Source organism: Orbicella faveolata, unplaced genomic scaffold (genome assembly GCF_042242905.1).
Source record: "Orbicella faveolata isolate gen_17 unplaced genomic scaffold, um_ofav_v1 contig_1, whole genome shotgun sequence".
NCBI lineage: Eukaryota > Metazoa > Cnidaria > Anthozoa > Scleractinia > Merulinidae > Orbicella > Orbicella faveolata.
The window spans coordinates 30,751,954-30,777,641 of record NW_028301536.1 but is presented as its reverse complement, the minus strand read 5'-3'; the positions used below and the strand labels follow the sequence as shown (position 1 = coordinate 30,777,641).

Below are 25,688 nucleotides of genomic sequence, written 5' to 3'. Positions count from 1 at the left end.
TCAGTTTATGTCCAACGTCTCTCTTGCCGTGAGGCTCCTCTACTCTCCTCCGCATTAACAGTCCACATAGTGTTACTTAAGAGACCCACGCAAAGAAATTTCTCTTTGTATTTTTTGAAACGGTTCATTATTGAGGAAACGTTAATAAGCAAGGTAGGTACAGTGTACACGAGGTTGCTGATCTGTAAATTTGCCTGGTTGTGGAGAGATTCTAAATAGTTAGGTTGATATGAAACAAACGTGTGTTGGCATTAATGACTTTTTGAAAGAAGCGTCTGTTTCTTGTGCATTGTAAAATTTATCGACGAATCTCTGCTTTTGTAATGAACCCTTTGGAAAGCAGTTGTCCAGCTGGCGTCTGTAACTGGAATATTCATGCCATAAATTTACTTTGTTTCAGGTTGGTAAATCGACAAGAGATCCCACCAAGCTTGGTCCTCTGGGTAAGGACATCAGCAAAATTTACAATGACATTGCTAAAGACACCAGAGGAGCAGTCAAAACTGTTGGTAACCCAGAGGTACGACATGAATAGTGGCATTTGTGCAATAATTTTCACGTTAAAAAAGCGAAAACTATAGCCTGTGTAGCCAGCGTTCCGGAGGAGAGGAGTCTGGTCGCGCGAAAAATGGGCGACAGCAAAAGATCGACAAGTCGGGGCCGCTCCAATTTAGGCGCGGCTAACATATGGAAAAAAGCTCTTCGTATGTGAACGCTTGCCACGCAGGCTACGAAAAATATGACTCACTCACTCTATCAGATCTATGATCTGTACAACAGTTTTATATAATTTCTCTTTGGTTTTTGTTTTTCTAGATTGCGCACCGTATTCGCACTGGTGTCCAAGGGCTGGGAGAGGCGTGTATTAGCTTGATTCAGAGTGGTGGAGCAGTACAGAGCAGCCCCAAAGATCCTTTCTCTAAGAGAGAACTAGCGGAAAATTGCAGACATGTGGCTGAAAAGGTGACTTTTTATAACATTTGTTACAGCGCCTATCCTTTGTTTTACTTGGTACTATTTCCGCTTGGTTCTACTGGATCAGGAACAAAATCAGACATAAAAAAATCTGAGGCAGTACTCAGTTTCACCCGCGCTATCATGGTTATTAAAACATTAAAACCTTATTCGTATGTAAGTTCCAAACTCTTTACTTCTTTTTAGGTGTCTCATCTCTTAGCAGCCCTCCAACAAGGTTCCCGTGGTACTCAGGCCTGCATCAACGCGGCCAGTGCGGTGCAAGGAATTGTGGGTGACCTTGACACCACCGTGATGTTCGCTGCGACTGGAACGCTGCACCCAGAGACCGAGGGCGACACATTTGGGGATCACAGGTTGGTGTAACACGCGAACAAGCAACTTCTGGCGCATTATACCTCGTCACATTTTCGTGCTTTTCACGATTTCCTTAAGATCACGAACATTTTATGTCATTATTACGTTTAAGAATTTTGAAATTAGATGTGCGTGGCGTAATTAAGGTTCAGTTAAAATCGACGCACCTGCTTGCTAGTGGATTCCTTCGAAGAAATCAAGAACTGTGGAAGGAAGAAATGTCATTTGTAAGATAGATCCCAACATCGCGAATGTAGAACTCACCTGACAACTTCGTCTCTCATAGTTCTTGCATTTTGATCTATCGTTGTTTGAAAGTTTCATGACCTTTCGTTTAATGGTTGTCTTCTCTAGAGAGGCTATCCTTCGTACGGCCAAGACTCTTGTAGAAGACACCAAGAATCTAGTCTCCTCGGCACAGGCATCCCAAGATGTGCTGGCCACGGCTGCCCAGTCTGCGGTTGGCTCTGTATCTAAGTTAGCTGATAATGTCAAGCTTGGAGCTCTTGCTCTTGGACCAGATGACAGTGACGCACAGGTAAAAATCTTCTCAGTTAAAATTTGGAGATCTCCGCGTTCTCTCTACTCTTTAGCAATAGATTTGTCTGCTATCTCTTTAGAAGGGTTTTGGTCCACTACTGAAAGCAAACTTACCATTGGTGTGCTTCATTAAATCCCAGCCATTGTCTTCTATAAACACATTCATGTTGAAAAGGAATCCTGTGAGACACGTTTGGACTCCTTCGTAATCCTTGATGGAGATCCTCCCTCACTGACTCAATTAAAAATGTGGGCAAAATGAACATGTATAAACAGAATACTTTAAACTATACATATAATTAGAAACTGGCTATTGATCTGCTCCTGAAGGCGTTATCAATTAACTACAATCATGGACAAAAGTCTTGGGACAAATTTGTACTTTTGGCGCTTTTGCACACACGCCAGACACGAATACAACTTTACTTGCCTAACCTCTCCCCCCACCCCAGATACAACGTTTAAAACTATGTAGTACCGGCAATTTCTCCTTATTTTCAACATTGTATTGGGTGGGAAGGGGAACAGTAACGCATTTTTAAAAGGATTGCAGATTTTTTTTTCAAACTTCAGTTGTAAAACACAGATAATTCGTTACATTACAGAAGTGTCCCAAGGACTTTTGTCCACGATTGTAGGTAGTAGGTTTCACCGGCATTGGAATCCCGTGTACTAAAACCTCAGAGAGTTTTTGTGTGTGTGTTTCATTGCTATTGCTTTGCATTGGAAAGTTACATTTTCTTCAGCTTTTTTTTTTTTCTTTTCCATCGTTGTGTTTTTTGCAGCAAATGTTACTGAACGCAGCTAAAGACGTGGCGTCCGCCCTAGGAGCGCTGATCAACGCGACCAAGAATGCATCCGGAAAACCCAACAACGACCCCTCCACTGAGGTGCTCAAGACAACTGGAAAGGTACTGTATTGGTATCAAAACCCATCCACCCTACCTTGTGTATCAGCTCCGAGTCTTTAGTGGCATTCATAGCGGTCAATCGTTTCGCGTGTACATCGCAATTGTCACTGACCATTGCGTATTAATGGTCCTTCACTTCCAAGCCGAGAATGAGGCATACACTGAATCGTTAAGCTTTTTACTCCCCGACACATGAATTCGTAGTTAATATCAGTTGTAAATACCATGAACTAGTTTTGTCGCCTCAGTTGGATATGTGGCTTAAGCGTTCTGCACATGAGTACTCTAACAAAGCTAAAGACAGTGAATTTGCTGTCTCTGTGTGAGTGTGGTGGCTGAAGAATCAAATTCGATACATGTAAGATATCTTTTCAACAAGAGTTTAGTTGCGTGCTTGTGTAGTGACTGTAGTTGGATTTTTTTTCAGGCGATGGTAACCAACGTGTCTTCGTTGCTGAAGACTGTTAAGAGTGTGGAAGATAAAAGTCTTAGAGGTACAAGAGCCTTGGAGTCTACAACAGATGCTGTTAAACAGGCTGTACTAGTAAGTGTGTTTTGTTCCGCCATTCCATACCATTACAGTGTACGCTGTCTCCCTCAGTTTTCAGCGACAGTGTATGTAACTCGGTGACACGTTGTTATCTATATAGGGGAAATAACGTTGCACAGGTTAACACAAGGTCAAGGTTAATGCGAGACAGCTTCTAATATTTATTGAGTCCTTTAATTAAGAGCCTTTCAGTCGTGTAAAACTACAATAACTGTCTGCAGTTTCCCGATTGCTGGCGTGTTTTTGCTAACAGTTCTATGTAGTTTTATTTTAGCTCTATGTTGCGTGGGGTTTTTATTGAAACCTTTAATTTTCTATCATATTTGTTCAGGTGATACAAAATCCTTCTTTGCCCGTCCGGGACGCCACGCCTGAAGACCTCATCAGGAGCACCAAAAATGTCACCTTGGCAACGGCGAAAGCTGTGGCTGCTGGGAATTCTTGTCAGCAAGATGACATCATCACAGCTGCTAATATGGGCCGCAAAGCAGTAACGGAGATGTTAACTATTTGCAAGGTACTTCAACTGAGTTTTATTTTGTTTTATAACAGCTTAAACTGCTAGGCACCTTCTCTTTAATATGTTCGCCAAACTCGGTAAAGAATCAGATTCCAATATCTTTGCGTTTTTAGCACTCATATACAAAACATTATTTGGAAACAGTTTGGGCTTGGCAGGCCTTAATCACGGTGCAAGGACCAGAAAAAGGTTGTTAAATGCCTTGCACAGCATCTGGTCAGCACTACCGTACGCAGTATAATAGATTTTACAAATATTTGCACAAACCACCAGAATTCTTGCTTCAGTTTATGTGTTCAGAGGAAGAAAGAACAAAGCTTTGCTACAACAGTTGGTGAGTTCATCGGTAATCTAAAAGCACGTCCAGTTCTTTCCCGGTAAGTCACGTTTTTAACCCGGTATAATGAAACATACATGTAGAGCATTGGTTTACTGATATTTTTTCATTAGGGGGCTGCTCACAAAGCCGACAGTGATGAAGCCAGGACGCTGGCCCTTAGGAGTGGAATGGAATGTGGCGCGTCATTTGGAGAACTGCTTGATCTTGTACACGACGTAAGGATAGTCATAATAGTTATTTACAAGCTCTTGTGTTCTTCAAAAGTGATTTTGTTGGTTACAATCACAAAACTTCACTTTTAAATACCGATTTCTGGTCAATCCTATTGACAATAGACCATATTCGTATTCTCGGTACTGGACTGGAACTAGCTTGTAATAGAGGCTCATGCGGGGGAAAATCATTATAAAGAGATTTGTGTCATTTGCATTTGACAAGATTCCCTGCATTTGCCTCAAATTCAAGCTAGCTCCATTCCTATACCGTGAATACGAATATGGTTTATCGGTTCAGGGAATCTAAAATTTTGGGGTCACTCTGTTTTATTCTTTGTAACGAAATTGTTTCTTTTAGAGAACATAAATATAGACAGACGTTTCTGACTCGTCATGTTTGAAATTCGCCGAGAAATGGTTCAATAGGGAACATACCTAATGTTAGCGAAGTTTCTTTTTTGGCAAGCGTGATGAGTAGGTCACGCGCAAGTCACGCTTTCTGTGTCTTTCTTGTATTGTGTGATGATCTTAAGAGAGACTATTCGCATTCTTTTGTAATGTTTAACATCACGACATTTCTACACTAACAGATTGTACAGAAACCATCTCACGAAAAGAAACAGATGTTAACACCACAGTCGAAGGTTGTGGCGGACAAAGTAGCTAAACTTGTCCACTCCGCTGAGGCGCTTAAAGGTAAAAAACGTCGGTATTCACAGCGGCCACCATCGAGGAATGCTGTAGTGTTCGTTTAAAACAGTTTCCTATAGATATGAAATACCACTCTAACGAAAGTTGCATACTCGTGGGATACATGCCGAGAGATGTGTTTTTGTTTCTTTTTGTCATTAAAAGCGGCAAATGGCGATTGATTAATAAGAAAAACAAGTTCCACGAAGGGAGCAGATTTTTTGAACATGGATTCGAAAAGTGGAAGATGCAGAACAAAGCGCTTTTTAGCGGTGGAAGTCGTAGCTTCCTACAGTAGCCATGACCGTTTTAGACATTTTAAGAAATACCTACAAACCACTAAAAGGATCTTGGGTACTTTCCGCTCACCAAAGAGTGTCTGCTTATTATAGGTTTGACTCGATTCGACTGTGCTTCCGAAATCGGTTACTACACAGAAAATAATGAAAAGAAAAATAATAATGAAAAACGACAGTGTCAACATGTAGGCTGTATGTTCTTTCTCAAGACATCTCTACCAAATTTCTTTTAGTACTGATATCTAGCAAGCCTGTTATGTACATTGCATTTTTGACTAACACCACAAACACACCCCACGCACTAATTGTTGTGGTTATTTCAGGTTCTAACTGGGTCAATCCTGAAGACCCCAATGTCATTGCTGAAAACGAACTCCTTGGCGCTGCTGCTGCGATTGAAGCGGCTGCGAGAAAACTGGCCGAGCTTAAGCCCAAGCCAAGACCTAAGGTAAAACCGCTTGCCCGTGTGGAATGGACGTGCTAAATGTTGGAGCAGGGTTTGAGTGATTGCTTCTGAGCTAAACATATTTGTAGGATTTCATCATACTCTACTGACGATCGTAAATGTCGTTCTAAGCCAACGTGAAAAAGTCAGTCGACGCGAGAAAATGTATAGCCTTCAGTTTAAAAACCGTTCCATCAGCGTAAAAATCTGTTCTATAGCCAGACAGGAAACATTCTAGTGACATGTGGGTGGAACAATTGCATACCTATTTAATCCCAGGAAGTACGTCAGTCTGCTTCACGCTTCCTTGTTTATAAATATCATCTTCAGGAAGCTAAAGCTTGTTTTAACATACCGAAAATCCTGATCGCTTGAGAACTCTTGAAAAATGTCGAAACTGGTACTTTCCAAATTCCACTGGTGTTTTCCAGAGGATATCTCTCTTGATGTCAAATGAGATTCTCCTAAGTGACATTATAAGATACGTGTGGCGACGATTAAGGAGAATATGTGTGTTGAGATTTTTACGCTTCATGCTGTTGGATTGTCTTTGTTTTTTTAGGAAGCAGACGAGTCACTGAACTTTGAAGAACAAATCTTGGAAGCTGCTAAAGCCATCACAGCTGCAACTGTAGCACTGGTGAAATCTGCATCAGCCGCGCAAAGAGAACTGGTAGCGAGTGGCAGGGTAAGCCGCTGTTGTTTGAAGCTTGCGGTTGTTATAAGGGAGACTAGCTATGCTAGATAAGAGGCTGTAGTGTCTGTTAGTTCGACTGCGAATGCATACTGGGCAATTCAAGGCGGCGTTTCACGTATGTTTTGTTGATATTAGTTTACCTCTTTTATAATCCACAGCAAGTTAGAACACACTACTTAAAATACACTACTTACAAAGTAGTACTTATACTACTAACAATACGGTACTAAAACGACTTAAAGATATCAGTTTACTTCTAACCCACGGACCGGTCTTCCAGGTGTGTTCGGCATCCACTGATCCCAGTGAGGATGGCCAGTGGTCTCAAGGGCTTGTGTCTGCGGTAAGTGATGCTGTCAATGTTTGTACAATTGTAAGATCTCCTTTTTATTGCTTATTTGGATCATCACCCATTGCTTATTGTCACAACGGTTATCTGGTTGTCACGCAGCTCCTCACGGCGAGAAATGTTGTTTGGGACTTCATTGGGAGCCTGGGAGGAGCGTGGCGTGATGGCTCAAATAAGTGCTGTTCTTGAGAAGTATTGCGTGACGACTAAAATACTGATCACGTGAATTTAATTTCAGGCGCGCATGGTTGCAGCGGCCACGACGACATTGTGTGACGCTGCTAACGCTGCTGTCCAGGGTAACGCAAGTGAGGAGAGGTTGGTCGCAGGCGCTAAACAAGTGTCAAATTCCACCGCCCAACTGTTGCTAGCTTGTAGAGTGAAAGCTGATTCTAACAGTGAGACGCAAAGGAGACTGCAGGTACGTGTTTTAAGCTATTGATGACATGAACCCTACCTATGCTAACGTCGAGCGTTTGTTCATGTTTTTCTCCTCTTCCTTTTGTTTCCATACTTCTCATCTTGTTTGAAATTATTTTACATTGTAGTGTGATTTGCTGTGCTATAATGTATTCTTCTTCTTCCCAGACTGCTGGCAATGCCGTCAAAAGAGCTGCGGACAACTTGGTAACCGCGGCCAAGAGTGCAGCCATCTTTGAAGAACAAGAAACCACGGTCGTTATCAACCAGCGTTTCGTTGGTGGAATTGCGCAAGAACTTGAGGCTCAAGAGAAGATTCTTCGTATCGAGAAAGAACTAGCTGCAGCAAGAAGTAAATTGAGTCAAATAAGACAGGCGAAATACAGACCAGAAGACGACGACTAAACTCAAGAAAAATGAATCTATGGAATAATTTAATATTTGTAAAAATAAACCTAGGCTGCTAGTGAGTGTGACCGACAATTACCACGATAGAAATTGCTCCAAATGTTTTCAGTATAGCTTACATGTCTTCTGGTAATTTTAGATAGTATTAGTGCGAAATAATGTTGGTCTTTGATTAGTTTCTTAGGTTAATCTTAAACTGCATTAGAAATGACAGAGAAAAACAGTAGTAAATCAAGTTTAGTTTGGACTCTGGAAGAGAATCGGTTACATTATTTTAAAGATCTTCTCAAAGAGGCAGAGTGGTTGTTTGCCTCGTGGCTCTCGTTAAGAACCGATTGGTAAAGCCTCGCTGATAAAGAACTGCGTGACTTGCGCAAACTCGAGAACGGCCGTCGCGTGACAAGCATAATGCAACGGCTTGTCACAAAATGTGTCATTAGGATAACGGTGACGGCAAATGCATATCTAACAAAGAACTTATACGTGTTTAAGGTGCGTAAGTCAACATTTTTGCAGAAATCTATTTTTCGTTGATATTATTATATTTTTCTGTAATACAGAAGTTTTTGTTCTCATTTGGTTCCTTGTATTGCCTCTAGATTTTGTGAAAATAACTTTTTTCGTTTTGTAATATTTTGCTATTAAAATAATCAGATTACATTACTTAAGTATATCCAAGACAAGGTACCGCATACTAGACATATATATATACTAGATAAGGAGTTCTACTGGTAGTATTGCTTTTTGTAGACCTAAGCTGACGATGACCACGTTTTTCGGTTTTTTACTTATTACCGGTAAGCAACAAATTCATTGTAAACTATTACATTTTCTGTGGTTTGAAATTTATAGATTTCAATCAGGAGCTTTGTATTCTAGGACTTCTAGCTACTTCTAAGATCAGTCATTCAGTGTTCTGTGATTTAAAGTTACTAGACAAAAACTGGTTTTGTGTGAAGATATTATATTGAACTAGCTTTATGAAGTCATTTTGTTTTGCGATGTACAAACTAACAAACGGTAAAAAGTTAACACTTGGAATTATTGCCCGGTTGAGTATTGTAGGAGCCAAGTTATGAGTAAGAATGTCGTGTTGTTGTCTCTCCATGTATTAATCAAATTAAATAATTGACTAGCGAATATATACACATTTATCAGTTTGGAAATAATCTTCTTGAGATAACGTGGAAAGCTACAAAGGAAAATTAAATAATTATTTTGCTTAATAAAATATTGTGTCCCTTGTTTTTATTTAGAAAAGTTCCTATACAGCTCCCTCTTTAGCCCCCAATAGAATTATAACATGAATTAAGTAATACTAGAGTGGTTTTCAATTGAGTGTCGAAAGTAATCAGACTATTACTTTGGTTTGATTACGGTTTGAGTTTGGCTGAGTAGTCTAATTGGTAAGTAATTGGTTTGGTGTTGGTTTTACGACTCACTCTATCCTCTTACACTATCATTTACTTCTCACCATGCCAGGACTCGTTTTTAATACTCTGTAAAATAAACGTTGAGATCGACAAGGGAAAAGTGACAACTCCCACCCACCCACCCCATACCAGGCATAAGATCGAGGAGACTGTTACTTGACAGACACGTGCTTTGGGATCGTCATCCAGAGGGGGTGCATGACCAGTTCTACAGGAGTTGGTTAAAAAGGGACTCCACTGCACCCCTTTTATTTGGGCTTGGCAAAGTACCATGGCTACAAATGACAGATCTGCATAGTGTGTTCACGTGACGTCATCAAATTGTCAAATCCAAAACCAAAGAGCCACTAAAGGTTTTATTCTCATCCGGCATAAGAGGTACTAAATTCATAACTGTTTACAACTTTCTAGCTCAGTAGCGTCCTTCGTTTGGAAACCAGCGCATTTTGAATTTCTGAGTTGTGGCGGTGTGTGACATGAAGCTAATATTGCGTTTGTCGAAAAATATACAATTATCTCGTGAGTTTTAGCCATTTCAGGAGGTAAAGTATTAGGAAAAGTGCTTGTGTAAATGCTTTTTGGTTCGGTTCAGATAATCAGTCGACTCTATAGCCAAAGTAAGTTCCAGATGTTTACACAATTTTCCGGCCGCCATATTGGAGGACTATGGAGGTCCACCAACATGGCGGCCCCATGCAAGGCTCTGTAATTTTGCGCGGAACATTTCGACGAATATCTCAACTTTGGGACGAAGCACACATCTTAAACTTGGAGAACTGTCTTCTTTATTTATCGTCTATAACATTGCAATTTCTTGACTATATCCACGGAATGGTTTTTGATTTTAATTTTAATTGCGTGACAATGAACACACTCTATACAGCTTCAACATTTCTTTATTCAAAAGTAGTAAAATCTCTACCCTGCTGTTCCTTATAATAAATACATAATACAGTAACAAAATAAAAGCCATACTTCCTAATCAGCTGAAATCAAATAATTTAATTCAATAACACCAGCAGGTTTTGCCTACATTACAATGTGGACACTCAAATTAAGACCATTTGACATTTTCAGTACATCTTTGGGGGGTGCCTGTAAAATAAGGACTCTTTAAAGAATGTAAATACTTTTGTTGATAAAAGAGCCCTCATTCTGAGCTTTCCCCCAAGAATGTCAAGTGTTCCTGGATTGAATCCACACTGTAATAAACTTGAACTTCTGATTGATTTTTCCTTGATCATTAGTGATTTGCTGTCATATTACAAATAACTTCCTTGCATATATATACTACAACAGTAAGTCCCATTTACATCCTTGTTTGGTTATTTCCTTTACAAAAATATGTAATTGTTGACGACTATGTCCAAAGATTTTGCAACAAAATATACAATGTAGTTTCTTCTTTCCTGGGTCCCTTGTATTCATGTATCCCCTGTCATAATGGCCAGAAATTCCTCTTCATTTACTGCAGCAAAATAAACAATACGATAGCTTCAGTCAAATTGAAAATCATCAAAAACACTGACACAAGGCCATTCATGATCACCTTCCTACAGAACAAATGTAATCATCTTGGACATTACAACCCTGATACAGAGCCACTTCCAAATCAGCATACATACATGTACCATAATGATTCAATGTAGTATCTTCCTTCCAAAAAGTGCCCCCTGACAGCCAATATGTAACAATACTTAATGAAAAATAACAGACACTTCATCTCAAGCCTGGCTTTTATATCCATATTGTTCAATATTATACAATTGAGAAGAGAGAGAAGACTTCTCCAACTTGTTAATAATTCATCAAGTTAAAACAAAGAAAATTGCAACCATTGTAGGAGGTTTGGATACCCGTCTTAATGAGTATAGAGTTTGATAATTACCGTTTACTCTTTAGTTTTTGTTTCAATTGAGAAGATATATCAAACACTAAAGACAGTGTTTCATCGGCTATCCTAACACCTGAAATTTTGTCAAAAATACTCCGCTGTGCGTCATATTTTCAACTCTCTTTCTTGGTGTTTGGATATCTCAATGAAATACTTGTCTCTCATGTTTGATATATTACTTCATAAACTTTGACTTAATGTTTGGGGCACTTATCAGAACAGGGAAGCTTATTAACAACAGAAACACTCACAAAGAGATTAGTGCTTGTTAGAAAGGGGGAGGGTTTTCTATATGAAATAAAGTAGCTGGAGGAAATTGTAAAGTAGGCGGAGCACAACTGGCTTGCCATAAAGATGGCCCTGTGGGGATAAGTCCTGAAGTAGGTTAACCACTCCTGCATCAGGGAGACAGGGTGCCAGACCTGGAAATGTTTGAAAATCTGTGTGCGATGAAGCGCATTGTGGTGAATTTCTAGTACACAAAAGTGATCTTGTTAGAGGCCACTGTACTCTTTATAGAGTGACCCTTCTCATTAATGGCTGCCAATTAGAAATTCATTTGTAGGTACTACAATTAGCCAGACTAACTTTGTTTTTCAGTTAATCATGTACACACTACAATGTATCAAAACTAGAAATTAAAGCAAAACAAAACAGCTCTACATGCCACACTGAAACAGGCTGCAAGTAAATTAGAAAGGAACTCACTTTCTCCGTCACCATCTTTATCAAACTCATCAATCATGGCACGAAGCTCCTCGTCTGTCATGTTCTCACCCAGTTCTCTAGCTACTCGTCTGAGATTCCTCAGGCTGATCTTGCCACTGTCATCATCATCAAATAACCTAAATGCTTTGAACACTTCTTCCTGGGGATCTCTGTCCAGCATCCAGTCTGTCACTAAACAAATCAGAAACAAAGCCTTGAAAACGGATGCAATTGTTGCAACCATTAGTTTGTAAATTGTACGATAAAATGTTGTCTGTTTTAAATTATTTTTTTCTTTCATTAAGGTGGGTTAAGACTATAAATAATACAATTTTTCCTTACATACAATTAGGTTTACCAACTGGGAGCTGGGCACATTGTAAGTTCATAATATAACCAGTTGGTAGAGTACTGCACTGGAATCGTAGAGGTCATGAATTTGAATCCTGTTCAAGCCTAATTTTTTTTGGCTATATAACTGCGATGATCAATCATGCTTTCATACCTTTCTCAGCAGATTATTGATATTTTACCTTTTACCTTCACCATCTACGGGTATATTACAAACTCACAATATGACAAGCCCCCAGTTGTCTTAATAGCTCAGTTGGTAGAACACTGCTTCAGTATCGCATAGGTCCTGAGTTCGAATCCCCTCTGAGCCTGAATTTTTTTCAGCTTTAATTTTGTAACTGCTGAAGTTGTGTATACAACTGCGATGATCAATCATGTCTTCACAAAGTATATCATCATCAACCACCACACAGTACAACCATACAGAATAAAGCAATCCTATACAAAGCAACACTGCAAGCTCTTGTGTATAACCCAGGCCCAGAGAGGTTGACATGAGCCCGACTGGAATGAGTCATCGGGCCCAGCAAACACCCATTCAAAATTCAACAGTGTCTACATGTACATATAACTTCACCAGATACAATCAGTTCACCAGGTACAATTAATTTAATAAGCCATCTGCAGTATAACAGCCAAACTTTTCCCATCTGGTGCTCCTAGCCATTGACTAATCTCCTACTTAATAATAACTTCACTTGTATACCAGTGGATAAATACATGTACATGTAATATCATATGAAAAAAATAACTGTACAGTGTACAGGATTATTCACTGCAGATCCCTTCATAAAAAAAATTTCCTTTATGCATACATGCATTTGTACAGTTGTAAAAGCATTACTGATTTGTAGCCTTTCACTTGTGGTACATTTATATGCTTGTACTTACTGACTTCATTGAAGTCATCAAATGTAATTTTGCCTGAAGCTTCTCTGTCATAATCCTTCATGATTTTTAGAACATCAGCCTTCTTCACATCAAATCCAAGAGCTCTCATTGCAACCTGTGAAATAACGAAAGTAATTAGCACATTAGTTTAAAAATGTTCTCTTTTCCATGCACTAGATGATCCAGACTGCTATCTTTTCAAAAACAAGCCTCCCTCCCAAATCATTGGCGCAAAATGTATTTTTACAAATTAGGTCTTCCCATAAGCAAAAATGAGCTAACAGGCTGCTAATCAAGACTTGATATACATGTACATGTACTGGTGTAAGTCCCTTACACATTGTACAGTAATTCTGTACTTTATATTGTTTTTGTTTTGTTTTTTTGTATTTTATATTGTTACATAAAATGTACATAACACTGTAAAAGACATTTTTAACTGTATATTTATTGTGACTGAAAAGCCTCTTCTGTGTTTCATATATTGTGATATGCACAAGAAAACACTCTTGATTTCCTTTAAAATAAATTGATGACTGTGCTACAAGACCCAGCATGTGCATGGACATCATGTACATGTACCATGCGATATTTTTACAGGCAAGAAAGTGCTTGTAGAATAGGGCTTTTTTTTTTTCCAGAGTTTAGCAAACAGCCTTTTTCTGATGCTACCCTAGCCTGTCACTTATGAGAACATACACTTCCTGAGATTTTTATCATTCCTGCAGGCTACATGTACATGTACAAGTAGTTCTACTTTCTCGATAAATCAATTAATATGGACCAGTTCCTAAATGTCAAGGGATAAAAGCAAAGAAACATTGAACCATGACATGAACCACGACATGAGACAACTCGAATGTTCATGATCAATTGTTTACCTTCCTAGATTTGTAAATTATCAACAATTGGTCATCTTACATGAATGTAATTTGAAAAAAGGAAGAAGTACACACTAAAAAATGCCAAAGGCATTCTCAAAGCACAAGCTCAAAGTGCTTTTGTACCTCATACAACTATATCAAGGATGTTTTAATAATCTCTTCTTTCATGCTCTCAAAGGCACAAATGGGACTGACATTTAAATGACATGGCACTTAACTTGTCAAAACCATTAATTGAATTTTCTGACAAGCAGAATAAAATTAAAAATTGGTTGTTATCATCTGAAGAAAATTGCACTCTTCTTACAATGCTCAGCAATTGAAAGCTGAACAGGACTCTGTTGAACAGTCATTCCCACCCAATCCCAAATTATGCTTGATCAACACATAGCTGCAGACAGTGAGTTTTCAAATCAAATGCCCTCCAAAACAATACTCTTTCACTGGATATTTCGGCATGAGATATGTGTATAAATCTGAGAAGAACAATGTGCATGTTGATGCAGATCAAACCAAACGCAGTCTTTTGAAACCTTCCAATCGAGTCACAAAACTTCTCGAAACTGGATGAACATTTTGTTATTGTTATTAAACTGCAGAAAATTTCGTATGCTGTTTGAATAAATAAAGAACAGGAAATTGAACACCGACAGATTGCGTTCAAATTTGAGATGTAAATGAACAGAAACACGTCACCTATTTGTATCCATGTGAAGTACTTCTTTCCAGTATAAGCGATACATGTAGGCTTACGTTTTTGTCAGCAGAAAACGTAATTGACCTTCGGAGCAGGCCTTCGCTGGTCATCACCTCGCTATTTTCTGGCGGGCCAGAAAAGGCTATAAAACGGCCCCAGACGTCGATTTTAATTCCACCGAACTGCAGCCATTGTGATCTTTATGAATGGTTTCAATTCACCGGTTTTGTTTCCTGACAATGCCGAAAGAATAATTTCTTAAGTATAAAGGTCAATTAGTAGAAAAGTCCTGCTCAAAAAGGAGGTCACACAATCATTAGCGAAACAAAAGAGAAAGCAATTTCAAAAATCCCTCCCCAGTACTATTACGTTCTACAAATTAAACCATTTTAAGTCATCAAGATCAGTGAAAAATCCTTTAAAGTTGATCGTTTAAGGTATGCGTTACCTTGAGTTCATGGTAGTCTATCGCCCGATCCTTGTCTGTATCGAACAAGTCAAAAGCCTCTTTGATTTCTTGTTTTTGCTCCTCGCCCAGCTCGCGCCGTTTGCCTTTTGAGCCTCTTCCTTTGCTGAAATCAGGCGTCTTTAGCGAAAGACTCATCTCTGCTAGCTATGATGGCTCCGATTCAAAGTTTGAAAAAGTTACGGCGGTTTTCGAAGCTGTTGTTGACGCTGTGATCGTTCACGCGCCTGTTGCTTTGGAAAATGACGCGCAAAATGCGATTGGCGGTTAGACCCTTGGAACGCATGCGTATGTCAACATCATGAGCTCCCAATGTTTTGTGGGACAGGTAATCAAAATGGCGGACGAAGAGTGAGTTTTTCATTCCAAAAGTTTGGTCAAGTTTCTTTGCTGATTTTTCACCATGAACCCGCCTGATTTACGCTACATCGTCAAAACAACCATTCTAAAGTATTTAGTTTGTAGCAGTGACATCTCACGAGATCATTTGGTGATGCTGGAGTATTTTCGAGGTTGGGGTCAAGGTGTTTTCGACGACGACATTCTTACACAGATCATTGAAGACTTTCCCAGTCAACTTACTGATGAACTGCTAGTTATTCTGACACCTCCTCATCTAAGACATCTAAAACTCACCAACTGCACCCGTCTGTCGTGCAATGGACTTCAAAAGACAGTCGCGAAGTATGTGTGTTTTGAATGCTGTTACGCTGTTCTCGTATCAGCTGTTGTATATGAGTTTGACAGTGATGAAGTGTTCTCGAGATTCGATCATGACCTAGTCAACCTGGGTTAAAATCCACCCATGCACATTTAACATGTAATTTTTCAATGCCAGTTGATGCTTAAGGTCATGACTTTTAATTTCCTGCATGTGCATGTACGTATGCAAAGTGTTGAAGTGCCCCTAGCCCCACATTTTCTATATTTATTTGAAAAAAGAATACATAATTTGGTGAAGATTATGTATAAATTTTTATTGTAGGTGTCAACAGCTCCAGGCACTTGACTTCAGTGAATGTGTTCATCTTCTTCATCCAACTGTATTTTGCTGTATCAGAGAAAAAGCTACAAACCTAGTGTCTCTGTCCTTAGAAAATTCAGAAGTTGTCTCTGATGACATAGTTCAGGTTTGTTGCAAAATTGCAGGGTTTTTTTTTCTTTAAAAATTGAGCATTAAGCATGTCATGAATGCCTGTGGAAATGAATGTGTTGTGGATTAATTTTGATTTGGTTGGGAATTTTCTATTTTCCTTTTTTTATTATTCACTATTCATTCATATTATTCACTATTTATTATAATCTAACAAAAAGTAAGCTACAAACTACATTTATTTCAAAAATTTCAGGCCTTAAACAAGTATACAGTGTAAAGTGTAACAAATGTAAAGCATGTAATTTCTTTTCCAAGAAACTGTGGAGCCAGGTAAAAGGTTGTTGACCTTTTTTGCAGCTACATGTTTGTGTAGGTTTTCGGCACAAGTTATCCTGCTCCATTCAGAAGACCTCTCAGAAAGACATTTTCCTGTTGGGTGACATTTTTGAAGATGTTCTACACATACATGTAGTTCTTCCAACCGGAGTGGAATCTGTGACACTCTATCAATGACCTTCTATATAACAGTCAAGAGGCTCAGTGTTATAATTGCTAAGTTAAATATGTGATCAGATATTTTATAATATACAATCAATACAATAATCATGTAATTCAATGTTTTCAATTGCCGTTTCAGAATTGTTCTGAAGTTATGTTTCCTGTTTAGGTGGCCTTGATGTGCTGTCCTTTCTTGAAACATCTCAACCTTTCCAGCTGTAAAAGCATAACTGACGCTGCTTTTGCACTCTCTAATACCAAGAACAACACATCAAGTACAGCTTCTTCTAATAACTCACCTCAACCTGGACGTAGTCTCACCAGCATTGATATATCAGGTTGTCAGTCACTGTCAGCTGTTGCAGTAAAATATCTTGTGGGTTTATGTGGGGCTAATCTAACCAGCATCAGTCTTGCTTGGACAGGAATCAATTGCACAGCACTGCTGTATCTGGCAGGACTGAACATGGAAAAAGTGGCAAAGATGATGTGCTGTGCCGATCTTGTACAAACTGATTCTGTTCCATCATCAAGTGAGGCAAAACAGAAACTTGCATGTGCTAATCTTGATGAGTCATGCAAGGCATTGTATGGCAGTCAAGACTTCTCAACACAAGGCTTTTTAGGTTCTAATCCAGTAGAAAAGTCTGCAGAAGATACTTATGGCTTCAGTGATAGTCAACTGAATGAGATGGAAGTGTCAACACTCAAGAATGTCCTACCCATCACATGTGAACCTTCATTGTTGCAAACAACAGAGGGCATCCTACATCTACAAGAATCAAATGAACCTTCTGAGGTGCCTTGCCATGAAGAGTTGACCACTGATGTTGATTTAATACGTACATGTAGTAGTTTCCTACCAGAAAAGGTAACAAGCAGCACAGTGCATGAAAAGGAGAGCACATCAAGTGATGAACAGTTACGAGAAACAGAAGATAAAGAAACATGTGTGCATAGTGATGAAGACATCGTGAAGAAAGCTGCTGATATGGAAAGAACATTTCAATGCTGGGATGTTCCTTCTGAAGTTGAACCTTTGAAGGACTCAAAAATGAAAGATGAATCTTTCAACAATGTGTTATTACCTTCTGTTCAAGAACAGAGTCTCTTAAATGGATTGAAGACTGTGCTCATGAAAAGAGAGCACAGTATCGAAAGAAATCCCACAACATTGACTACTACTAAGAAATCTATTGGAGAACTTGAAACAGAGGACATTCCTGAAGATGGGTTTGATATCGAGAGTCATCCTGTGGAAGATCAGTTTAACCATGGTTATGCAGTTGGAATGAGCAGTTTGAGAATGGAGTGTGACATTCCTAGCATGCCAACAGTAGTGTTGACACTTCCAAGCATTCCATTGGTCAATGGAATGGAGCCTGAAACTCCTACAATACCTTGTGAGAAAGTCAAGGTGAAGGAGTCAGTTGTTATAAGTGAAGAATCTGGCCATCCAATTGTGACACCAGCAGGAGTGAAACATGAGAACTCTGTTTGTCCAATCATACCTTCAGTGGAATTACACAAAATGGATGAAGAAGCAGAATGTGAGGAACCCAGAATACATTGTAAGGTGGAAGGAGTGGAGAAATCTGTTTTGCCCATGGTACCTTGTATGAAAGAGACAGACTACAATAATGACAGCCTTTCCACCATTCCATGCATAATGTCTGAAACTGCTGAATCGTCCACTTCATCTATCACTGCTCGCAAAGATGAAAAGGGAAGGGAATTTGACCACTCTATTACAACTTTTTGGGAAGATGAAGCTGTGTTACTTGATTGTGAGACAGAACAGGATGAACAATCAAGTTACTCTGTAATAGTTCCTGATATAGGAGCCACTGCAGAGAAAAGTTTGCAAGACTGTACATTGTCACACAGCAAAGTCATTCAAGTTACTGATTTGCTTCAAGCACAGTTGTTTCAGCCACAAATTACAAGTTTGGACATCACTAACATGTGGTATCAGAGCAAGCCTTTAGGTCAAGCATGCTTGAAGATATTTTCAGATGCCAACAAATGTTTGAAGAATTTTGCAGTTTCATGGTCTGAATTGGATGACAGAATGTTGACATATCTCCTCAAAAATGAACCTGAGCTGGAGTGTTTGTCTCTGGTATGTTGGACATATTAAATGATTCCATTTCTTTACTTATTGACCCTTTGTAGATCTTGTCACAAGATCTTTTCATTGCCAATTCTAAGACAACTAATATACATGTATACATATAAGTTTGAGATGAAAGCAATGGGGTATTTGAAGATCTGGAGTGTGCTGGAACAATGTATCCAGACAAATTGATTCTGATTTCTTATAATATGGTAAATCATCTGATTATACACTGTGCATATGTTGGTAAGTCTTGATAAGAGGCTATTCTGAATCACACACTCGGGTAGTTCTTTCACCATTAAAATATAGCCTGTGAAGGAACTGCTAAAGAATATTTTTGACATAACCTGTAAAAATATGGGCACCCTAAAGTCACTGGGCTGTCATATTGTGCTCTTGAATGACTTTGCAAGTAAATTGCAACTAGAGTAGTTTTGTACTCTCTCCAGATTTTGCTGTCAAATATTTCAAGAAGTCATCTCCATGATTAGATGTGACTCTCTGTTGATTTCAGCACAACACATACAGTAGAAGGATCGTTCATAGCAAAGCAATCAATATTATCTCTTTCTCCATTGTCCTTCATCTTAGTAACCAATATCACTGCAGTATTTGCTACTTGTATTCAGGCTGTGAACACCCAAAGACTTTTCTTTTCTTCAGGGAGTTACAAACATAGTGTGAATTTTGTTGCTGCACTTAACACTTCTTTGTGTACTGTGTCAACTTTATGATCTGGGTTATCCAATACTTTTGAGATATGGGACACTCTATTTACAATAATATTGTTATTGACTTGTTTTGTTTTATTAGGTTGACTGTGAAAAGCTTAGCAATATTTCTCTGAGCTCCATTCCTATACACTGCCCCAAGCTGAGCAGTTTTGACCTCAAGGGTATGTGTTATGTTACTGATCATGGTCTCATGCCCCTGACAAGGAGCAATCATCTTCAATCATTGTCTCTGGCTGAAGCTCCCATCACTGATTGTACACTTGACACCATAGCAAAGGGATGTGGAGCAAAGGTAAGGTGCCAGAAAATGTTAGTGGGGTAGTCTGTGATGAATAGATTGCCCAAGAGAACTATACTGTAGGTACACAGCAGGTATTACTGGCATCATGTACAGAGGAAACTGTACGCATAGTAGCCTGTGAGCAAGTTGTCTGTATCGTAAGAGAACTTGCTCACAGGCTGTAGAGCTGAATTAGAGCCGATTACAGTAGTCTACCAGGAGGATCAGAGGTACAGTGGCCTAATAGTGATTGTGCTGGAGTCTGGATTAGAGGATTACATACATTGTAGGTGGAGGGAGGGGTGGGGGTAGTGTGAAATCTGGACGGCGACAATACAATTAGGGTATTATTTTAAGCTTATTTGACAGTGGCCAAGTGCAACTCCCTAACAGTTATCACAGTAATTTTATAGCTATATCTATTTTTGCAATAATGTACATATAATTTTTTTTCGCTTTTATTAGTTAAAAGTCTTGGATATTTCTTGGTGTGAAGACGTCACAGATCAGGGAATGTCAATCATCGCAAAAAGCAGTTGTTCCCTTCAACACCTCGGCCTGCGCCAATGTGCTGCCTCTAAGCTCACTCTTAACACACTTGCGAATAATTGCCATCTTGTTTCATCGCTAAACATTGCTGGAATTGACAACTTAACAGACGCAGCACTCGGCAGCTTGGCGGAAAACATGCCGCTGCTTATAGAAATAGATGCGAGCTGGAATTCGAGTTTGTGTGACACGGGGATCAGCGCCCTGTTAAGATGCTGCAACAAGCTCAAAAAGGTGGTTTTATGTGGATTAAAACTCATCACTTCTCAGCCCTTCCTGGGGATTATTGGAGATTTGAAACGCTGGCAGTTGTTGGAAGAGTTATGGCGGTGCAGCAGGAGACCCCAGACTAGTTCCTCTCAAGGGAAAGTTGCTTTGAAGACCTGTGACTTGGTGAGTTCTGAATTATAGAAGTGACAGTTTCTTAATGTTGCTGGACATGACAATTATAGTCAACCTGGCGCTATGAAACTATGGTTCTCCTGGAGTAATTCCTACAACTATGTATTTATATGTATACTGCTACGAAAATTTGGCAGCAATGCATGTATGTATTAGCAATGGATTATAAGTGCATTCTGATTGGTTGATAGCTACTGACTATTAAATTTTTAATGGTAAACAACAAATGAACATGGAATCATCATCATAGAAATCATAGAAATACGTTGTGTGTTGTTTAAATAGTAAACCGTAATAGAAACAATTAGGTTCGTTGATTTGCAGTTGCACACGAACATGCCTTATTTCGTTTTTATCCCGTATTTGTAAGTGGACAAAGTGTTTTGGCTCACACTCTCTTTTGGCGCCTTTTCTTGCCAGGCACAACTCAGGAAAACAAAAGCTGCTTATTCGTGCTTTATATAAACAAAAACTTATGCTATCCCTTTCGTTGCAGGAAACAGCCAAATCACTGGGAGATGAGATCCCATCTCGCTCCATGTCTTACGCGCCATCGTTACGTCATATGGTACTTGAGTACAGCGACAAAGTGAACGATGACCACTTGGCAGCAATTGTAGCAGTCTGTAGGGGAACTTTGTATGTGAAAGATTATTATGGACAGCAAATTGAACCCAAATGGATATTTCGATAAATTAGCAACTAATAATATGTAGTAACAATTGGACCTAGGTTTTCATTCATTAGGACAAACACTTCCCTTTGCCCGTTCCCTTTTCATCCATATCGCTTGTGCAAGTCAGTTGATTTAAGATGCCTTCCCATCGTTAGATAATAATAGCAATCATTTTGATCAAGCTTTTTCAGTCCAAATATAGAAATGTTGTCCTTGTTCAGTTGTCTTTGTTCACACTCGAACCAAATATTTCAACACCTGACCATGTACAGTGGAAGCAAAATCTCACTTAATGGCCTTAATAAAGGTAATTAATGCGATGGACAACCACTGACACAGAAAACGATAACCTGCAACTGGAATGACATTTAGAGTAGAGGAGACCGAGTAACTGTATGGGAGCTAGAAAAATACCTCTGAGAACGACGAAGAACTAGAACTCCTGTAAAAGACCCTTCATTAAAAGAATACTTTCTCGACTGCCAGTAGTACCGGCACAAAGGACGAGCTAGCGCTTCCCTTGATTGCGCTCTTTTTGACTGCGCTCCTTTGGATTGTGCTCCCCTGGATTGTGTTCATCTTGAATGTGCTCCTCTTGATTGTGCTCCTCCGGATTACGCTTTTCTGGATTGCGCCGCTCCTCTGGATTGCGCTCCTCTGGATTGCGCTCGTCTTGACTGCGCTTCTCTTGGTTGCGCTCCTCCTGATTGCGCCTGAAAATATATATATGTCTAAATCTAGTCTGTTCTAGAATAATTCCTATACTGCAATGCAAACATTTCCCTGGGTTTAAATCGTTATTTCTATAAATGATTTTTATGGTTTCATGATAAGTTTCACTACTAACGAATCGCGAAAGTTAAAACAAATCAACATTGATGAGACACAGTAGCTCACCAGCATGTAAATACCGGCCATACATTGACAAAGATTCGCTAAAATCAAAAGCCATTATAACATTTCAACACAATCATTTCCTATGATCAAACTTGCACAGGTTTGTGGGTTAGACAGCGTATTTTTGTCCCAGACCGTTTTCCCTGATACAACGATGTTACTTCATCCGTGAATACTTAATTCATTATACTTGATTAGCTTACATCGGAGATCGCGGATGAGTTCGCGTCGTTGATTTAATGTACACTCGGTTTGCAAGATTAAACGTTGTGTTTCGAGGTTCTAGTACTTCAATTGTCTGTCTTAGCTAAGATATGCTTATTGTAAAACAAGTTTCCTCCAGTTAAAACTGCGGGATTAGAACAAGCATTTCAAAAACTGCTTCTGGTTTTGGGAAAGTTACTGCAAGAAATTTTATCAGTGTATTATTAAAAAACAGAAGGAAACGACAGAAATTCAGGCTACCAATATACATTTTTTAGATGAGTTCAATTCGTCGGCCGTCTTCTCGTACCGTAGGTTCATTTCAATGAAATAACAATCGTAAAGCGAATTGTTCTCGGTAGCTAGCTCAAGCTAAGCGTATATCCACGTTAAATAAAGCATTCATTCATTCATTCCTTTATTCATTCGAGAAAAAATGTAAACGGTGGCGCTCCGAGTCTACACGAAATTGATCGGAATTATACAAATTGCCAAGAAAAAAAGGTTACAACACATAAAACAACGTTCTTAACGACAGCAGAACCCTTTTCTAAATAAAAATAAAATATCTAAGTATTTCAACGACAAGTTATTAAAGCTGCAAACAATTTCTGCGGGGAAAGCGATCAGTTTCTTTAGGCGCTCACAGTGGAACAGTTCTATTTTTGAAACTGTCGAACGTGTAAAATTGATGTAAGTAAGCGAACAGGAAGAGGGCAAATTAATTGCTACTTGAATAAAACTCAAAGGAGAAAGAAAACATGGGCTTATCTGAAGGAAGCACATCGAGATGCGCTTCCTCTTAATTGTGCAGTTGCAGTAAATACCAGATTGGGTGTGTCGGCCAACTCTTCAATATGTACCTCAATTAAAATTCAAGTATTCTTGACGCGAGAAACATGGTCATTATAAAAAAAAAACTTGAATTATACCTGTTTTCTGAATGTTTCGTTTTTTTGTCTTCATTAGGTTTTACCATGAGACGAGAAAAGCGCTAACTTCAAAGCTTATAAGGAATGTCGTGTGCACTCTTTTTTTTAATAAGAATATATTTTATAAGAATATCGAAGCTGAAATTTTCGAAATCCTAAGTAAATTTTAAGTATAAATCGCCGGCCGAGGCTGAGATTTTGAAAAGAATATAATTTTGTGTGTTGAACATTTGTAAATACATAGAATTATATGTTGTTAACTTAACCGTGTAAAATTAGTCCACTTTCTAAACGGCAAAACTAGCCAAAAACCAACAAAAACAGCACTAGCCGTATGTTCGATGCTAACGACATTTCTGCAAGATGTTATGTGCGTGATATTAGGCTTTAATGCCTGCAGACTGGCTCCAAAATTAATTCGGAAATATAAATGTCATCCGCTATAATCTAAGAATATCACAAGAATATTTCTGGCTAAAATCGGCAGAAAAATTGGAATATTCAGCCTCGGCCGGAAAAACAATACTGTAAAATCTCACATTAAAGCCCCCTCCCCGGTTTTAAGGCCCCCGGATATAAGTCCCTCTATTAATATTTGCTAACAAGGATATCATTCCGGATATAAGTCCATCTAACGTATAAGTGCGTTCTTTTTGATAACCTTAAGGCTTGTAGTTTTTTGACTTTCGTTCGATCTGTTCCGTTCCAGTTGTTTCAGTCGCATTCATCGTGGTGTTTTATAGATATCTATGAAATAAACTCTCCGTTTAATGGCATGAGACTCACAATAAATGTATTATAAATGTAGTAGCTCTAAATGTAATGGTATTTTAGCTTTAATTCGTTTCTCAGATACGTTTTATCTCGTCGTTCCGAAACATTTTTTTCTATTCAGTCGGATATAAGGAACTTCCCCCGTTTATAAGCCCACCCAAAACCCCTTATTAAGTTATATAAACCCAGAGCTTTAACGTGGGATTTTACGGTATTCTTATCGAAAAAGAGTGTATTTTTTTAATTGAGTACTTCAATGGCTTTGCGGCAGGGTTTGGAGATTTTATCAGAGAAACACCCTGACAACAACTACAAATGCAAAGAGGTAAAACTGTTCGTACAGTCTGAATGTAACACTCATAGCAGTTTGAGAACAAATTTGTTTGCATTTTACGGAATGCATGTATCAACGAAATGCAAGAAAGTAGAAAACACTCGGCTTCAGGCGCGGATCCATAACGGTTTCCATCCTTTTACGAAAATTGGTCAAACTTTTCAGAACGACTTAGAAACGCAGGAAAGGCGACTTCAAGGAGTTGAAATCCATAACATTTCCTGGGGAGCATCGACCGCTCTAGAAGCTTGCATCTTCGGCGTTCATTGTTTCGGAAATCGGTCATCGTTTATCCTAGATCCCCGCCTGCTCTTCACACAAACAGTCACTGGAAAATCTAAAAACTCACTTCCGATGTGAAGACTACAAGGAACACGTCCCCAGTTTTCAATCGTGGATGTTGGGCGAGAGGTACAAAGATCTACACATTAAGTCGTGCAAGAAATGGGACAATAATATTTACTATAATAACTATTTCTGGACATAGAGCTGATTCATGCACCTTCTCATTCAACTCTAATCCAAGTGACTCAAGCATTTGACTTCACATATTTTCCATGCAATTGCATATTTGTCCTATTTGAACATAATGGGCTTCTAGGAAAAAATTCGATGTTCACAAAATTGTTTCGGGGTTTGGGTGCGGGAGAGTTCCGACGAACAACTTTCTAAAGGAGGGTTTTAGTAGCTAGATGGCCGAGAGGGGCTTAGAAAGGGTGACTAAGACTAACGGCGCTTTCACGATAACTTCTACCACAAAAAAAAAAAAAGAAAAATTAAAATGCTCATAATTGTCATGCTGAAGTCTTCCTCTTCCCTAGCGATCCACTATAAGACTGTTACAACAAGTACCAACGATGCCATTGTGGCAAGCCGCTGACAAACGAGACTGAACTCACTTTCACTCGATGCACTCTGGGTAGGATTAGTACAAGGCGCGGGAGTTTTTAAACCAAGCAAGCTTTTAAAATGCCATTTACCGATGTTTATGTTACGGTAAATTGGACGTAATCTAGTTTTAGTAGCTATGTTTAACCACTAGCTGCTGTTGAGTGTCGCAGAATCTGTTTGACTTGTTTACCGAGCTTGAAACACTCGTCGGAAAAAAGCAGTGACAAGCTGGCCCACGTTGCATTGTGCGTAAAGGTAA

The 25,688-nt window shown here is 39.0% G+C and overlaps 3 protein-coding genes across 4 annotated transcripts in view; 2 read left to right on the top strand and 1 right to left on the bottom strand.

Annotated features, from left to right (window-relative positions):
* LOC110053595 (talin-like) overlaps window positions 1-8,947 on the top strand; it is a 41,774-nt gene extending 32,827 nt beyond the window's left edge. For both annotated transcript variants that reach the window (XM_089272158.1, XM_089272163.1), the window contains 14 exons: window positions 401-520; window positions 817-963; window positions 1,162-1,331; window positions 1,687-1,870; window positions 2,658-2,783; window positions 3,211-3,327; window positions 3,665-3,850; window positions 4,304-4,408; window positions 4,999-5,104; window positions 5,721-5,845; window positions 6,405-6,530; window positions 6,820-6,882; window positions 7,127-7,309; window positions 7,477-8,947. In XM_089272158.1, the coding sequence (XP_089128284.1) occupies window positions 401-520; window positions 817-963; window positions 1,162-1,331; window positions 1,687-1,870; window positions 2,658-2,783; window positions 3,211-3,327; window positions 3,665-3,850; window positions 4,304-4,408; window positions 4,999-5,104; window positions 5,721-5,845; window positions 6,405-6,530; window positions 6,820-6,882; window positions 7,127-7,309; window positions 7,477-7,713 (1,995 nt within the window). In that variant the 3' untranslated portion in view covers window positions 7,714-8,947. The remainder of the gene's footprint in view (window positions 1-400; window positions 521-816; window positions 964-1,161; window positions 1,332-1,686; window positions 1,871-2,657; window positions 2,784-3,210; window positions 3,328-3,664; window positions 3,851-4,303; window positions 4,409-4,998; window positions 5,105-5,720; window positions 5,846-6,404; window positions 6,531-6,819; window positions 6,883-7,126; window positions 7,310-7,476) is intronic.
* Window positions 8,948-10,027: 1,080 nt separating this feature from the next.
* LOC110053609 (centrin-3-like) lies at window positions 10,028-15,317 on the bottom strand. The gene is made up of 4 exons (XM_020759861.2): window positions 15,026-15,317; window positions 12,997-13,111; window positions 11,752-11,943; window positions 10,028-10,617 (listed from the first exon to the last, which is right to left on the bottom strand). The coding sequence occupies exons 1-4, from the start codon at window positions 15,179-15,181 to the stop codon at window positions 10,574-10,576; spliced, it is 507 nt and encodes a 168-aa protein (XP_020615520.1). The 5' UTR covers window positions 15,182-15,317; the 3' UTR covers window positions 10,028-10,573.
* Window positions 15,318-15,374: 57 nt separating this feature from the next.
* Window positions 15,375-21,902, top strand: LOC110053608 (uncharacterized). The gene is made up of 6 exons (XM_020759860.2): window positions 15,375-15,727; window positions 16,029-16,173; window positions 16,807-18,759; window positions 19,570-19,782; window positions 20,236-20,712; window positions 21,218-21,902. The coding sequence occupies exons 1-6, from the start codon at window positions 15,447-15,449 to the stop codon at window positions 21,413-21,415; spliced, it is 3,267 nt and encodes a 1,088-aa protein (XP_020615519.2). The 5' UTR covers window positions 15,375-15,446; the 3' UTR covers window positions 21,416-21,902.
* Window positions 21,903-25,688: the final 3,786 nt, after the last annotated feature.

What these genes read in the sequence shown, in the direction of transcription:
- LOC110053608 (XM_020759860.2), top strand. Translation starts at nt 15,447, where the DNA reads ATGAACCCGCCTGATTTACGCTACATCGTCAAAACAACCATTCTAAAG. An exon ending in CTTCAAAAGACAGTCGCGAA is followed by an intron (nt 15,728 to 16,028) that starts GTATGTGTGTTT and finishes TTTTTATTGTAG; the next exon opens with GTGTCAACAGCTCCAGGCAC. An exon ending in CAAAGGGATGTGGAGCAAAG is followed by an intron (nt 19,783 to 20,235) that starts GTAAGGTGCCAG and finishes CGCTTTTATTAG; the next exon opens with TTAAAAGTCTTGGATATTTC.
- LOC110053609 (XM_020759861.2), bottom strand. Translation starts at nt 15,181, where the DNA reads ATGAGTCTTTCGCTAAAGACGCCTGATTTCAGCAAAGGAAGAGGCTCA. An exon ending in TAGACTACCATGAACTCAAG is followed by an intron (nt 13,112 to 15,025) that starts GTAACGCATACC and finishes GTTATTTCACAG; the next exon opens with GTTGCAATGAGAGCTCTTGG. An exon ending in TGATGACTTCAATGAAGTCA is followed by an intron (nt 11,944 to 12,996) that starts GTAAGTACAAGC and finishes TGATTTGTTTAG; the next exon opens with TGACAGACTGGATGCTGGAC.